At 43.9% G+C, this 15412-nt stretch overlaps 1 protein-coding gene across 3 annotated transcripts; it reads right to left on the bottom strand.

The window, feature by feature from the left end:
• Positions 1-4: 4 nt before the first annotated feature.
• On the bottom strand, positions 5-14791 carry impg1b (interphotoreceptor matrix proteoglycan 1b). Of its 3 annotated transcripts, XM_072457382.1 has the most exons (19): positions 14699-14791; positions 14411-14613; positions 12837-13043; positions 12502-12668; positions 11048-11076; positions 10934-10968; positions 10812-10855; positions 10556-10705; positions 10235-10293; positions 9952-10151; positions 9437-9709; positions 7649-9297; positions 7324-7413; positions 5693-5912; positions 5398-5608; positions 5013-5198; positions 4763-4940; positions 4207-4290; positions 5-358 (listed from the first exon to the last, which is right to left on the bottom strand). In XM_072457382.1, exons 2-19 carry the CDS (start codon positions 14472-14474, stop codon positions 317-319), a joined length of 3888 nt encoding a protein of 1295 aa, XP_072313483.1. In that variant the 5' UTR covers positions 14475-14613; positions 14699-14791; the 3' UTR covers positions 5-316. The 3 variants fall into 3 exon arrangements, with proteins under 3 accessions (XP_072313483.1, XP_072313485.1, XP_072313484.1); XM_072457384.1 differs by lacking the exons at positions 4763-4940; positions 14699-14791 and having other exon boundaries at positions 14411-14670; XM_072457383.1 differs by lacking the exons at positions 7324-7413; positions 14699-14791 and having other exon boundaries at positions 14411-14670.
• Between the last annotated feature and the right edge of the window lie 621 nt (positions 14792-15412).

The raw sequence follows: 15412 nt of genomic DNA, 5'->3' as shown, positions 1-15412 counted from the left end.
AAAGTTTTCTCATCACATTTTTTAATGATGTTGACAATACAAGTATGATTGATTGTAGTATATCATTATTTGAAATATTTTAACATTTTCATTTTAATGTAAAATGTAAATGTAAAATTGATACATTATACAAGTTCAGCTATCACATTTCCTTCATACCAGTCTATGCACTTGTTCTGCTTTATGTATCCAATAAATAATAAATACCTCATTATGAGGAAAGAACCACCTCGGAAAGGAAACTGGAAAATAGCCTATTGTGTGTAAACTAAACATCACACCACAGTTACTTCCAAGCACTCATTTTCTGAAGCTCTCAGAAAACAGTATGTTCTTCCTGGAGTTGTGGCCGCCACGTCTGTCGAGCAGAAAAGGAATAAAACATGATGTTACCCAAAATGAGACAAATTTCTGAGCAGTTATAAAATGTGCTTTAGCTTAGACATCTCAATATTCTATTAAATTAAATTTATATTTGTAACGCCCAAAATCACAACAGCAGATTCCTCGAGGGGCAAAAGTGAAAAAACAGATTAAACCATTTTCAACATTGAATTGACCTGTAGGTTTAACTGAGAGGTGGTGAGGTTATTGTTAATATGCGTAATTTGTGGTGTACGTGAAGAGATAAAGAGTTTTTACTACAGCAAATTTAAAAATGTTCCTGATAAATTGTATGAGACGACACATAATCAGTACAGTAGTACCAGTAATATAGTATTCATGAGTTTTAGTCACATACTGTTTTCTTGTTATTCTTATTATACAATTTCTGTTGTTATGGCAACAATAACTTTTCACATTCAAGAATCTGACATAAAGTTGTCCTGTTCGTGCTGGCAGCACGACTGAGAAGAGGCAGTGTTCAAATAAGGCTCAAAGAGAGTTCACACTCTGCAGCTGAACAGAATCAATCATGAGTGAGCGGCTGACAGCCTTAAAGGAGTGTTTCACTAACAGGCCCAAGGTCCCAAGTATTGTCATAAGTACGCAGCCAATCTTGTCAGATATTGAGACCTGCACCAAGAGAGCAACTCCTCAGCTGCTGTTTGACTTTCAAAAGGCGTTAAATGCTCATGTTCAGCAACAATTAGAGGAACATGAGCCGCAGAGACAGTGCCCACTACTCAAAAAGAGGTTAAAAATAATAATAATCATCATTCACAAAGTTTACTAACAAGGAGAGCTCAAATTAATTTTTAAATTGAAATCATGTAACAATGACAACCAAATAGAAGTGAAGGTTCACCCTCCTCTCATAACATACTTGCCAAGTCAAAGTGACTCAAAACCCACAGTGTGTTCACTAATAGACCCCAGTTTAACCAAAACAATACAGCAAAATTAGACCCTCATCACTCCACACGTGCCCCACTGAACACCCAACATTTACCAATAACACCCAAACCGAATACTCTAAAATCTTCTGAGAGTGCATCAAATGAGGCAAAACCCTTGAAGGTGCAAGTAAGTCCAGTAACAGATCCTTGTTTAACAAAAGAGGCCAGAGCACCCAGTAAGGCACAGCTAGGCTCTAGTAGCCCCACTCGTCCCCCGCTGAATACCCAATGTGCACCAACAGGTTACTGTAAAGTGTGTTGACCAAATGCAGCAAATCCCAGAAGGTGCAAGTTATACCCGTGAGTTCTGTAACAGATCCTAGCTCCACAAAAAGGACCAAAAAACCCTACAGCACCAAGTGAGCCACAATCCTAGACGCACCACTCGTGCCTCACTGAATACCCAATGTGCACCATCAGCACTCAAACCGGATACCCGGATACTAGGAGTGCGCTGATGAAGCAAGCTCAAGTTTCAGAAGACAACATGCGACACAGGGAAGTTAACAAACTCCAAACTCCAAGACCTAAACATTCAGCACAACCATTGAAGGTCGTTTAAAACATATGTTGACAGAGTTGCAGCTAAATGTCCCGTTATACCACCCATAACACCTCAGCACAGTCGCCATCACATGTTTCCACACAAGACGGCATTCCAGTTCCAAAACAAACAAGATGGTTCCACTGGTCAGAGTGTGAAAGAGCAAGATCCCTTACAAAAAGTGAATGGCATGTTTAGTAGTGTCCACACTTCAGCCAATGTCAACCACTTTGAACAGCCCCAGATCTTTGCCTCTTCTTACACTTGCCCCCATTTTGCACACCGTCCATACAATGAGACACAGGTGCACTGTGGGACCATGAACAACATACGCACCAAACAGGCTAATGATCTGTGGCATAAACTGTTTGATACAGTAAAGAATGAGTGCAGGAATCCAGGAATGCCTTGAAGTATCAGTATCAGTAGTGAAAGCTCATTCTGTATAATGGGTAAAGAATGAAAGGACGTGCATGAGCGATGTCCTGATGTCCTCTGTATAACTGCTCAGGGAAAAGGCCAACCTGCAGATGACCTCTTTGTCATGGTGACAGGAACGCTGGACATTAGGCTTTCGCTGCTCGATAGCTCACCACCCCCTTTTTGGAGATCCACATACCTCGGGGGTTTTACAATGTCTGCCAAAAGCAGATGCTTTCTGCTCTGAATGAGGACTAATCATCAATTAGAATCGCTTCAGATTTTAAACTGGGTTAATTGGACTCAAAAGAGCCATCTCTCCGCAGCTGAAAATAGTTTTGGGCATGACATTTAAAAGGCCATCAGCCGTCTCAACCAAGTCAGAACTCTCACAGGATCTAATATACAAGTTGTGTATAATGTTAATGTTGTTTTTTTCTTGTCAATTTAACACAACATCATCTTGTAAAAATGTTTACCTGCAACTTTGTAGGCCTAGTTAATGTTCAAACAGCGTCTGTGCATTTGGGGACATTTCAGGTCCAGAGCCCCTCCTCTTTTCGCTGACTCAGAACACTAGTGTGTCTGGTTGGTTGAAACTTGCCGCTAATATTCAAGGAGTTGCCTAAACTAAAACTACTGCACAGGCAGTTCCATCGAGGACCTCCAAGACTAAAGACCAATGTGAAGAAAAGGGAAATACTCTGAGTGTCCTCGTGCTTAAACTAAAGGATCTTCAAATTGGCCTCAGCTGAGGGTCAACTGCTTTCTCGTCACTGGAGGAAAGCCTCAGAGCGGCCCTCATCCATCGCTGAGCGGCCCTCATCCATCGCTGAGCGGCCCTCATCCATCGCTGAGCGGCCCTCATCCATCGCTGAGCGGCCCTCATCCATCGCTGAGCGGCCCTCATCCATCGCTGAGCGGCCCTCATCCATCGCTGAGCGGCCCTCATCCATCGCTGAGCGGCCCTCATCCATCGCTGAGCGGCCCTCATCCATCGCTGAGCGGCCCTCATCCATCGCTGAGCGGCCCTCATCCATCGCTGAGCGGCCCTCATCCATCGCTGAGCGGCCCTCATCCATCGCTGAGCGGCCCTCATCCATCGCTGAGCGGCCCTCATCCATCGCTGAGCGGCCCTCATCCATCGCTGAGCGGCCCTCATCCATCACTGAGCGGCCCTCATCCATCACTGAGCAGCCCTCATCCATCACTGAGCAGCCCTCATCCATCACTGAGCAGCCCTCATCCATCACTGAGCAGCCCTCATCCATCACTGAGCAGCCCTCATCCATCACTGAGCAGCCCTCATCCATCACTGAGCAGCCCTCATCCATCACTGAGCAGTCTGACCTTCTGTTTAATTATCACTCTAGCACGCACACATTTCACAGTTTGTCTACTATCTATTTCCTCTACTGTACCTGTAAATGACTAATTTGCATATTTCATATGTATCTATTTAATTGTGCATCAGTGAATTTTCTTAAACCACGAAAAGGGGTAAATTTTATGGTAATATTCTCACAAACCTTCAGATTATTGATACAAAATAATTACTTTTAATCTGATTTGAGAATTGGTAATTGCCTCAACTTTGAGGCTGATGCCCCACATCATTCATAAAAATATACAAAATAAACTTACCCACACTCTCACCAAGGGCTGTTTGAAAAATTTAATCCAATTCTTTAATCAATATCAACTCTGAATGTCACTTTCTTTCATAAGTGGAAGGACATGAAAAAGTATATAACTACAGTAATTGGACAAGTAGAAATACCACTCTCAATAAAAGCTCCATTACATAAGTTGTTTGGGCACATGTCATATTTGTGTGACAAAAGACGCATCACTTCGTTTATATGAGCACTCACTTTTGTGTGATGTAATGTGTGATCTTACCTGACTATGTGCTTTGCAGAGTTGGACGTCCATCATATTCGACACTAACTTCTCTGATCTTGTTGTGTAGAGGTGTCTGGGGATCTAAACACAAGACAGGATCATGAGTGATGCGATAATATTTAGTTCAGATGAAAACTACAATTTCTGTAGGAATTCCCAAAAGCTCTTGCTAATTCAGAGGATGGTGGTTTTAAGATGTTAGCAAACATTACACTAGAATACAAAGTGTTAGTGTCTGTTGGAGCAGTGATTGACAAAGATGAGAGGTTAAGTTGATGTTATTTAGAGGGACAAGTTAAGTTTATGTTATTTAGAGGGACAAGTTAAGTTGATGTTATTTAGAGGGACAAGTTAAGTTTATGTTATTTAGAGGGACAAGTTAAGTTGATGTTATTTAGAGGGACAAGTTAAGTTGATGTTATTTAGAGGGACAAGTTAAGTTGATGTTATTTAGAGGGACAAGTTAAGTTGATGTTATTTAGAGGGACAAGTTAAGTTGATGTTATTTAGAGGGACAAGTTAAGTTGAGGTTAGAGACTTCAGTTCTCAATACCTCAATACTCAGTTGAATATTTTCAATTGAAGCAAACTGGTCTTGTTCAGGTGCTTGTGACTGTGAGGTCACAGAGCTTGAAGAATAGGGTAATGTGGACGTTATAAACTCATCCTCGTGCTGAAATGCAGGGTTCACACACAACGTGTGGTCAAATGCATGAGGAGCAAGTGTGTGCCTGCAGCGTGAACATAATAATAATGTAATGGGGAAAAGCAAACAACAGTCACGTTTCACATCCTGTACTTACACCGTGGTCACAGCTTTTTGGGGCTGTATGCATTTCTTGTTAATAAATATTAGAATGCCGATAACAGCGCCAACAAGGCAGAGACTCCCCACGAGGCCAGAAAGAATAAGTGAAGTGTCCAGAGGCAGAGTGATCAGCTCGTCACAGCGCTCGCCATGGTAGTGCCAGTATTTACCAACAGGGCATCTGAAATATACACACCAAAATAAATACTTGACAATTCAAATCAACTATCTATTTCAAAGAATGGGAATGGTTTGCTTTAAAGCTGCAGACAGTAAACCAAAGCAAGAACGCTTATAATAGTACAGATATATTAGTGTTGTTCACTATTTACATTTTGTTTCTGTGCGAAAAGTCGAACTAAATGTGAACTGCTTTGTACCTGCAGGTGGCGCCATGGCCAGGTAAGATTTGGCACAGCCCTCCATGGAAGCAGAAGTCTGGCTGCAGAGTGCAGAGGCTCTGACAGGGCTGGCCCTGCTCTGCACTGTATCCAGGATCACAGACACACTCTGCCTCTCCACTCCAGCCGTTTATCATACAACGAGAGAACTCCAAACATGAGATGGACTGACAAGGGTCCGGCTCATCAGCTGAAAGCAGAAGCACACGAGACATGTGAGATAATCCAGTCCACATGGATGAACTGTATGTGACTGTATGTCCTCCGTAAGTACCTGGTTCTACCTCCAGAGAGCGACTGTCCACATGAATGTCCATCTTGTTGGAGGCGGAGTTACAGAATTCCTCCAACACGCAGTGCACGGCCTCAGTCACGTTGTAGGGAACGGCTTTGTTCAGCTTCATCTTACTGTTCACAATAACACTGCCATTCTGAAAGCTCAGGATCTCCAACGCTTTGAAGCCCGTCAGGTTGGTCTCCAGGTATGGAAGAAGCTGTTGGAACAGTTTTCTATTGTAATGTTTTTACATGTTATGATATCAAGCATGTGTTAGCAGGGCCGGCCCAGCCTATAAGCGAACTAAGCAGCCGCGTAGGGCCTCGAGGCGTTAATAGGGCCCCCAATCTGGCAACCCGTTTTATGCGAAGTGCAAGCGCAGCGTGCGCCACTAGTGTAGTAGCGCTGCTGGCGCGGCAGCGCACACAGCGGTAACATAAAACACACAAACTGCATTTATTTGTAATGACAATCTGGCAACCGAGACACCAAACCTGCGCTGATTGGGCGCGAGCAGAACGAGAGCAAAACATAAACACAACAGAACGTGGTCCTCATGTCCAGAGGAATATATCTCCTGGTGCCGAAAAACGAAAGAAGAAACTTCTTGACGATGTAAAGAAACTGCAAACACTGGGATTTAAGTTATCAATATTTGAGCTTGTGAGGTGTTGAGAATAAACTAACTGGCAAACGGATGCCCTGGAGTTTTGGTGCGCTTTGTTTGCGTTGAAGAAAGTTCCCATATGTGAATTGTTTACTGACAATGGCAATAAAACTGATTCTGATGACGTGGTGAGGGGCCCCCAAATTTTTTTTCGCTTAGGGCCCCCTGAAGGCTTGGGCCGGCCCTGTGTGTTAGTAGATGTTGGAGCTTTAAGCAGGTTGTAAAGCTGACCTTTGACCCAGAGTGGTGTCACAGCTGGATCTAGTGTTGGTCTTGATTAGTATATAATCAGATGGTGTGATTATTGATTAGTGAGTATTAGTGAGTATTAGTGAGTATTAGTGAGTATTAGTGAGTATTAGTGAGTATTAGTGAGTATTAGTGAGGGTAAAGCAGGATTCTAGCACATGTGGCAGCACAGTGGCACTCCCCCCACCCCCCCTCTGCTGTCATTTACATAATAGAGTTTATATCGGGGATGACTTTACACAATGCTCAGACTGTACAAGGTGAAGGTGTTTCTCGAGGCGCTTTACAATGGGGATCGAACCACAGACCTGTGGGTCACTGGGTGGGGTACCACTGAGCTCCTGGCACCAGTTAGTTTTATTTAATCAGATATGATTTTTAATTATGTACAGACCCTGTGTTCACACTAACCTGGGACTACATGTAGTATGCTACACATGTGTAATGTCACTGGTCATACATTAGCTCATAGTGTGTCCAAGCAGCTGAGGCTGAGGCTGGTGGGATGAAGAGAATTGTGGTAATATCAATTAGTTTAGATATGCACGATTATGTTTTAATGTCCCAGATTATCTAAAGAAAACAGGGTTTGTCAGTCAGTTAGGAAAAAGAAAATGCTTGTGCTGAGAACTCAATTGAGCAAAGATGAGTGAGATGAACAGACAAGGCATTCTCTGGATTTGAATGCCCCGAAAACAACGGGAGAAGGTACCGGAATGGAAGCTAACGTTCTCAGACTCTGTGGCCCTGATTTACTGGAAGCTCCAGGGTTCTGCTGCTTTCTGAGGCTGGGCCGCTGTGTCTATGTGAAACAAATCATTTATTCCATTTTCTGATCATGTGATGTATGTTTCAAACACACCAGCACCACCAGTATTTAAATACACAAGCTCAAGACTACATGGAGCAGCAGACAAAAAATACAATTACTCATTTTATCCAATAATAATAATAATGTCATTGTCATATGACACTCGATATGACAATTATTGTGAGCAGTATCATGACGAGCACAGTAAATGAGAGTGAGAACTCACCAGCTCCAGAAAGGTGTTCTCCAGGGACTTGTACTCAGGAGACTCTTTGTTGAAGAGGTTTTCTGTGAACATCATGTTGGAGACTCTGAGGCGAAAGAACACCACCAAGTCTTTGCTCCGCTCCACGGCGGCCATCAGAGGAGTGCTCACAGGGGGAGGAGTCCACTCATACAGGCCACTCCCATACTCCTCCTCTGTGTGGGTGCTCTCAGGGGACACGCCCTCCCCCTCTGTGCCCTCAGGGGACACGTCCTCCCCCTCTGTGCTCTCAGGGGACATGCCCTCCCCCTCTGTGCTCTCAGGGGACACGTCCTCCCTCTCTGTGCTCTCAGGGGACATGCCCTCCCCCTCTGTGCTCTCAGGGGACACGTCCTCCCCCTCTGTGCTCTCAGGGGACACGCCCTCCCCCTCTGTGCTCTCAGGGGACATGCCCTCCCCCTCTGTGCTCTCAGGGGACATGCCCTCCCCCTCTGTGCTCTCAGGGGACACGCCCTCCCCTTTTGTGCTCTCAGGGGACACGCTCTCCCCCTCTGTGCGGGTGCTCTCTGTGCTCTCAGAGGACACAACGTCCTCCTCCATGCGGGTGCTCTCTGTGCTCTCAGGGGACACGCCCTCCCCCTTCGTGTGGGTGCTCTCTGTGCTCTCAGGGGACACGCCCTCCCCCTCTGTGTGGGTGCTCTCTGAGGACACGACGTCTTCCTCCATGCGGGTGCTCTCTGTGCTCTCAGGGGACACGCCCTCCCCATCTGTGTGGGTGCTCTCTGTGCTCTCAGGGGACACGCCCTCCCCCTCTGTGCTCTGAGGGGACACGCCCTCCCCCTCTGTGAGGGTGCTCTCTGTGCTTTCAGAGGACACGTCCTCCCCCTCTGTGCGGGTGCTCTCTGTGCTCTCAGGGAACATGCCCTCCCCCTCTGTGTTCTCAGGGGACACGCCCTCCCCCTCTGTGCGGGTGCTCTCTGTGCTCTCAGGGAACATGCCCTCCCCCTCTGTGCGGGTGCTCTCTGTGCTCTCAGGGAACATGCCCTCCCCCTCTGTGCGGGTGCTCTCTGTGCTCTCAGGGGACTTGCCCTCCCCCTCTGTGCGGGTGCTCTCTGTGCTCTCAGGGGGCACGCCCTCCCCCTCTGTGCGGGTGCTCTCAGAGGACACACCATCCTCCTCCATGCGGGTGCTCTCTGTGCTCTCAGTGAACATGCCCTCCCCCTCTGTGCGGGTGCTCTCAGAGGACACACCATCCTCCTCCATGCGGGTGCTCTCTGTGCTCTCAGTGAACATGCCCTCCCCCTCTGTGCGGGTGCTCTCAGAGGACACACCATCCTCCTCCATGCGGGTGCTCTCTGTGCTCTCAGTGAACATGCCCTCCCCCTCTGTGCGGGTGCTCTCAGAGGACACACCATCCTCCTCCATGCGGGTGCTCTCTGTGCTCTCAGGGATCATGCCCTCCCCCTCTGTGCGGGTGCTCTCAGTGCCAGCTGCAGACAGAGTACCCTCGTCCTCTCCTGAGGCCTGGTCTTGCTCTGCTGCAGCTGTTGTGTCTCTGCTTGTGTGGACTTCCTCGTGTGGGACAGTCAGGTCCAGAGAAGTGTGGATCGTGGCCTGAATCTCGATGAGCTGTGATGTTACATCACCACTGAGTACGACCGCTCCAGGTTCTTGAAGAAGAAAGACAGAGTTGATAATTAGCCGGATCACAGTATTTTTAACATTCAACTTTTTATACAAAGAATCCAAAGAATCTTTTTGTTCATCAGAAAATTGTCTTTCTGAGGGTAAAGGCCAACAGTGTCTCACCTGTTGTCAGGGACTCTGTAAATAACTCATCTCTTTCTTCTGCTTTCTTCACAGCGCCCCCTGCAGGATAAGCTGGAGTTTGCACTGGTTCAATCAAAACGATGTTCGTCAGAACTTCAGGGTTGAAGGGAACAACGGTGTGCGTTTCACTTTCTGTAGAAATATTAGACTCTTCCAAGTGTTCAGATGCACCAATGGCAGCAGTGGAACTCTTCTCCACAGGGGGCGCTGCAGTACGGGCCATTTTGTTCACGTGTTCTTCAACCTTATACACTGTGACACAAGGATGAGTTTACATTTTACAAGGGTTATGTCATTCCTTCATTTGGGATATATCAGACTTGCAACTTCTAAAAGCAATATTTGTACATGTGTATTGTAATATTATCATCACAGTAATTATAACCACAAAGCTGGAGCTGCAAGTGGCGCTTGCACAACCAGAGAAAAGTGCAGTAGTATATTTTCTAATGGAAGGTAATATAACATCCCCTGTAGCCTCGCCAGCTACATACCAGTGTCAAAGCTGAGAGTGTTGAGGTCCAGTGGCAGTGAATGCTCCTGCTTCAGGGCCCTGATGATGGTGTTCTGGAGTTTGGGTGCGTTCATGTCTCTCTGTGTCTCCACATCAGTCACGTGGAATCCCTCCGGCTCATCACTGAGCTCAGTGTCACCGTTAAATATGGCTGCATAACGCACAGACACGTCCTCCGCCCTGTGGAGCAGAGAAACAACCCATTTGTATAATGCACACCTAGTTTTGTACCTTTAGCTTCAGAAATACACTTTTCTACGTACCGAAATCCCAGAACACGGATCTCTTTGAATCCAGGAATTTTAGCAAAAACATGATACATCTGAAAAATAAGGTATTATTTAAATCAGGTGAAATTAAACCAACTCAGAGCCCCTACAGCAAGATTAAATCAATTTCTGTAACGATACATTTTAAACCGTTGAAAATGTATTTCAGTGTTATCTGACCCAATTTCACTAAAGCTGACTGTTTTCAATTAAAAATAAATTAAATACAGTGTCATAATTTTAACATTACATCTTGAAACCAGATGTAATGCAAACCCCTCCAAAAGTGGGGGTTGTGAAGTGTTGAGATCGTACCTCGTCCCTGAGCTCCCGGACCACATCGGCATATTCAGGGGTGGCAGGGTCTCGGAGGATCTCGTTGTAGATGGGGTCCTCCACAGTCACACTGAACTCCACCATGTAGTGCTGTTGCTTCTCAGAGATCACGTTGGGCTCCTCTATTATCTAAAAGGTTAGTGTACAATTTTACAAAATGAATATAGCAGAAAACACACCAAATTGTATTTAAAATGTTTCATCCAAAAATACAAAAGATCAGTAGTATGTTTACCACAACGGACTCTGTAGGAATGTCGTTATTTTCAGTCCAAGGGCCTTAACAAGTGGGAACAACATTACTTTTAGTTAAGAAATACATTGCCCTGTTTAGAAGGACGCCCATCAGAAACTTACAGTCTTTGCCTGGCGCAGGTGTTTCAGCCAAAGCTCTACAAAATATAAATATGTATGTAATTATAAAAAGGGAAACGCTTAATGGAACATAAAGTTGGTAATGTTTGGACCTACTCTTCACTGTCTCCCAGCTCAGCCACTCTCTGCAAAGAAGCACAAACATGAGCTTTGTTTTACTTTTGAGTCACTTTTACTTTGATCATTGATTTATCAATCTGTATTCTCTGGAGAAGGCTCATTCTGCTTTACACGCTTTAGCTTCTTCCGGTAGGAGCTTTCTTCAAAAGCTTTTCACTGACAATATACCAATATAATAATATATGAGAACCACTTTTCTAAACCAACTTTCACTTTGTCTTGACCCCATGACCTATATGACCCCAGAGTATAAAACAGAGTATCATTAACACCAGTGAAAGTATGAATGTAAACAAAACGGTGGTAGTGGACCCCAGGGCAGTAGGAGCCCATGATAATGTGTACTTACATGGACAGGAACATGTAACAAGTGTGTTCATACATACATCATACATCTGCGGTTACATTTATATATATATATATTTTTTTGAGTCAGACAAAATATTATGCCAACCTTCTATAGAGCCAGTATTGAGTCTGTGCTATGGTATGGAATAGTCAGCTGCTTTGGAAACCGGACAAGAAAATATGAAGTTCTTAGGTAAAGATCTGAGGCTCATTGGAGATTCCGCTCTGTGCTGAACAATCAGTATGAGCTCATGCATAAACAGATAAACTGTAGAATTCCCTTATGTAAAAACAACAGATATAAAAACTTGTTCATTACGGTCCATTCAATTAATTTATTAAATTATTAAGTTAATACAAAACAACATGGAGTGTGTTGAGCCTGAGCTATCTGTGCATTGTGTCTGTAATATAAGTTCTGTAAAGGATTTGATCAAAAACCAGTAAAGTGCTGCATTAGTCACTGCTGCATGATTCAAAAATATAAACAAATGACGCTTGTTCATATTGTTCATTATTTCTTTGTAAAATGTGTGTGTAATGTGTGAACTGATACAAAAATATAATATTGAAGGTTTGAGGACCTGAGCTGGAATAAGTGGGAGCTGCAGAGTGCAAAGGGCCCGGACGGCTCTGGGTTAGAGCTCTGGAACTCTGACGCTGGAGCTTAAGTCACAGTCGGGCGTCAGACTTTTCCCCCACAAAACGGAAATCCTGGCTTAAAGAAAACCAATAGTGCGAACATTAAACTGCCCTAGGATGTTTAGTGAACAGCCTTGTTTCTATTTATTCTTATCTGTGTTTTTTATACTTATTTCTAGTGCTTTATTCTACTAACCTTCTTTAAAAGCCAAACCATGGACCTTGGAGACTGCAAATGAGTGTATCTTGTGTCATGTTTGTTAATGTTGATGCTCCTGACCCCTGCCCAAGCCAAATCTCTCCATTTTTTATACAATTAATAAATTAAAAAAACACACACAAAAGCCTAACAGAAACAAAAGACCTCATAACAGAAACTTCTGACCCCATGACATACAGTAAAGACGCTATAATCTTATGATGAGCTTGGATAAACTTACTCTGTCTATCATGTCCAAATGTTCTGCAGAGGAGCTGAAGTTTTGGGCCAGGTCGTCCATGCAGAGGTTCTCATGTTGGCACGTGTGAACCCAGGCCATGTACTCCTCTGAGTTTGGAACGCGATCAAAGAAAACGAGAAATGCTTCCCAAATGGCTTCTTGGCAGACTGTAAATGGATAGGACATGATGATGGTTATTTTATTACCAGAGATGCTTATAAATTATGCACATTTTATTTTAGGGATATTGCTTCCACATAACATCTTTATCCATTCACTAGTGAGCGTTTTAGATTCAATGAAAATGCACATTCTACATTTGACAAACATCTGACCTCTGAGTCTGTAGTAAGCGCGGTGGCTGGAGATGACCGCCTTGGCTGTTTCCTGTGGACACATTTTGACCCCTGTGCTGAAAATAGCTGCGCGCTTGGTCCTGCTTCTGCTGCTGCTTCTGCTGCTGCTGTAGAAGACAGAGCGGGACACCTTCAGGAAGTGTCTGTGTCTCACATCCCTGAGTCCAGCGAGGCCCCTGTCTGTCACTGAGGATTCAGAACAAAACAAATAAAATGAATAGAGTCCACAGCTAGATTTACCATGCAATATTAAAGCAAACAATAAACTATTGTACTCCAGTTGCAGAAATGATAAAACGCTGACACAATAGAAATGCATACAGAATAATGTATGACAAACTACATTATGACCTTGAAGTGGCCTCTTGTTGCAGAGGGCTCCTGCACCCTCAGCTCCTCTCTGTTTGTCTGGGTCTGGTGTCGGTCTTTACCTGGCCCATATTTTACTGCAACATTTGACACGTTTTTAAAGATAGAAAATTGCTCTGTGTTTGGCCCACGTGGTTCATGAGGCTCTTGGATTAGTGACCCTTGTCCAGGTGTGAACAGTAAGGAATTACAGCCGCCTATAAAGGGATTACCCTCAGGTACAGTTGGAGGAGTCCATCTTACTGCATCTATATCAGGTGTGCTGCTCTGAATTGAAATAGAAGTTAAAGCTAATGTCAAAGATGTAACATTATTGGCAATCGGTATCAATATTATTTGAGACTTTTGTACAATATCAAACTTGCAGTTCACGTTGTAGAATCTGATGTCATGATTTCAGATGCAGAGCAGAGGCTACAACTCTATGAGAGAGCCATGCTTTGTTCCATCATTATTTGGGGATTTCCTCCACAAACTTGCCGTACTATTTATGTATTATTATTATTTTTGATTATTGCTGCTGACAGAGACAATGTCAATCTTTATGTCAGTTTTTGTTTCATGTCATTAGGCGTAATGAGTAATTGCTGATATATGAACCAACAAACAGAAAATTCTACCATAGAATTCCTGTTTCCAGCTCTTTTTTAAACTATAGGAATTCTACAATGTTATGATTTCAAATGAGCGTATTGGGAACTCACAGGTATTATAAACCTGTAAAATCACATTTATTCTGACAGCCCTAAAGATGTGTCAGTTCGTAGCTTGTTTCTTTATGAAATAGTAAATCTTAAGTAAATAAAAAGGCACTCATGTTGCTTCACTGCTCAGACAGATATGGATCTGCAGCCCAGGAGACCTTCTGAAGGCCTCCTACAAGCCAGAAGAGATTAGTGTCCGGCAATATTAGGAACAGAATGGCTTTTGTTTTCCCGTTGGTTAATGAGCTCACCCAAACCCCCACATCCCCTCACCCCTCACCCCTCCAACCTCAGACACAAACACTTCTGACCAACAACAATACAGGCAGTTCTGTGTTCACAAAACTGTTTTTTATGCCATGTAAATAATGTATTCAGAAGAGCAAATGTCACCTAAATTTATAAGTAACTTTGAAACAGACATAGAAACAAATAAATATGTATGAATATTCCAAATAGATAATAATATTTGTGACTCACCTTCATCTGAGCGTGTTTGGAGACTGAACACAAATAAGAGGATGGGAATTCCACTCAAAATCATGATGAAGGGTTAGTTTATCTGCAGAGCCAGCTCAGTTATCCTCACGGGCGCGGCCACAGTCTTGTTTGCATGCATCAGAGCACTGGTCAGCACCCGTCCCTGGTGCCACCTCTTCAACACTTTTGATGTTTCCTCATAACTGCACGGACGGAAGATGTTTTAGTTCCAGCGCGTGAACAAGCCAAGGTTAAAAAGCAGTTCTGTTTCAAGTTTAATCTCTTTACCTTGATCGTGGTGCTTGTAATCCCCAGTGAGGCCACGTGGGTGCTCTCATCCTGTTAGAGACCTTCTGGGCAGATCAACAAACCTTGGGGAGCGTCCAGGCATTTGGGGCTTACACCACAGCCCCCATTCTGCCCCGGGACCTCCCCTCCAATCTGGGCACGCTGTTCTGTAATGTGTTTACAGAATGCGCACAGATTCTTTCAAACTATTGCTCAATGCCCATTAAATTATGCAAAAAGTAAGACACAACTTGACATATTTAGATTTGTCTGTAAAAAGATAGTGCACAAAATCCTCAAATTATTCCAGGTTTTAAAATTCTAATTAGGTGAGACATAAGAGCTCCTGTATCTTCTCCCACTTCTCGTGTGAAGGAGATTAACTCTAAGGGCAACAGCAGTATAAAGTCTCAGTCAAAGCTTCACATGACTAACCTGGTTCTGTATTGAGGCAGGTGGCAGGAGAACAGTTCCTCATCCGATTCATGGTCTTTGGTCCTTCAAAAGTAAGCAGAGGAACAATAGAGGGACATCTAAGAGCAGGGACAAAAGAACATATATAAAATACAGTAGATTATTGGGTTTCTCTGTGGATTTTAGAGTTATTTTTTGGCTCGATTGTGATTCAAATACTCTTGGGAATACATACAATATACCATGAAGTAATTGGACCTTTCTTATCTCAAATGTGCACACTTGTCTTTAGATTTCTCT

This window comes from Eucyclogobius newberryi, unplaced genomic scaffold (assembly GCF_026437365.1).
Source record: "Eucyclogobius newberryi isolate DKJ021-1_F unplaced genomic scaffold, fEucNew1.0.hap1 SCAF_21, whole genome shotgun sequence".
In the NCBI taxonomy this organism is placed as follows: Eukaryota; Metazoa; Chordata; class Actinopteri; order Gobiiformes; family Gobiidae; genus Eucyclogobius; species Eucyclogobius newberryi.
This window is presented reverse-complemented; position numbering and strand designations above follow the sequence as displayed.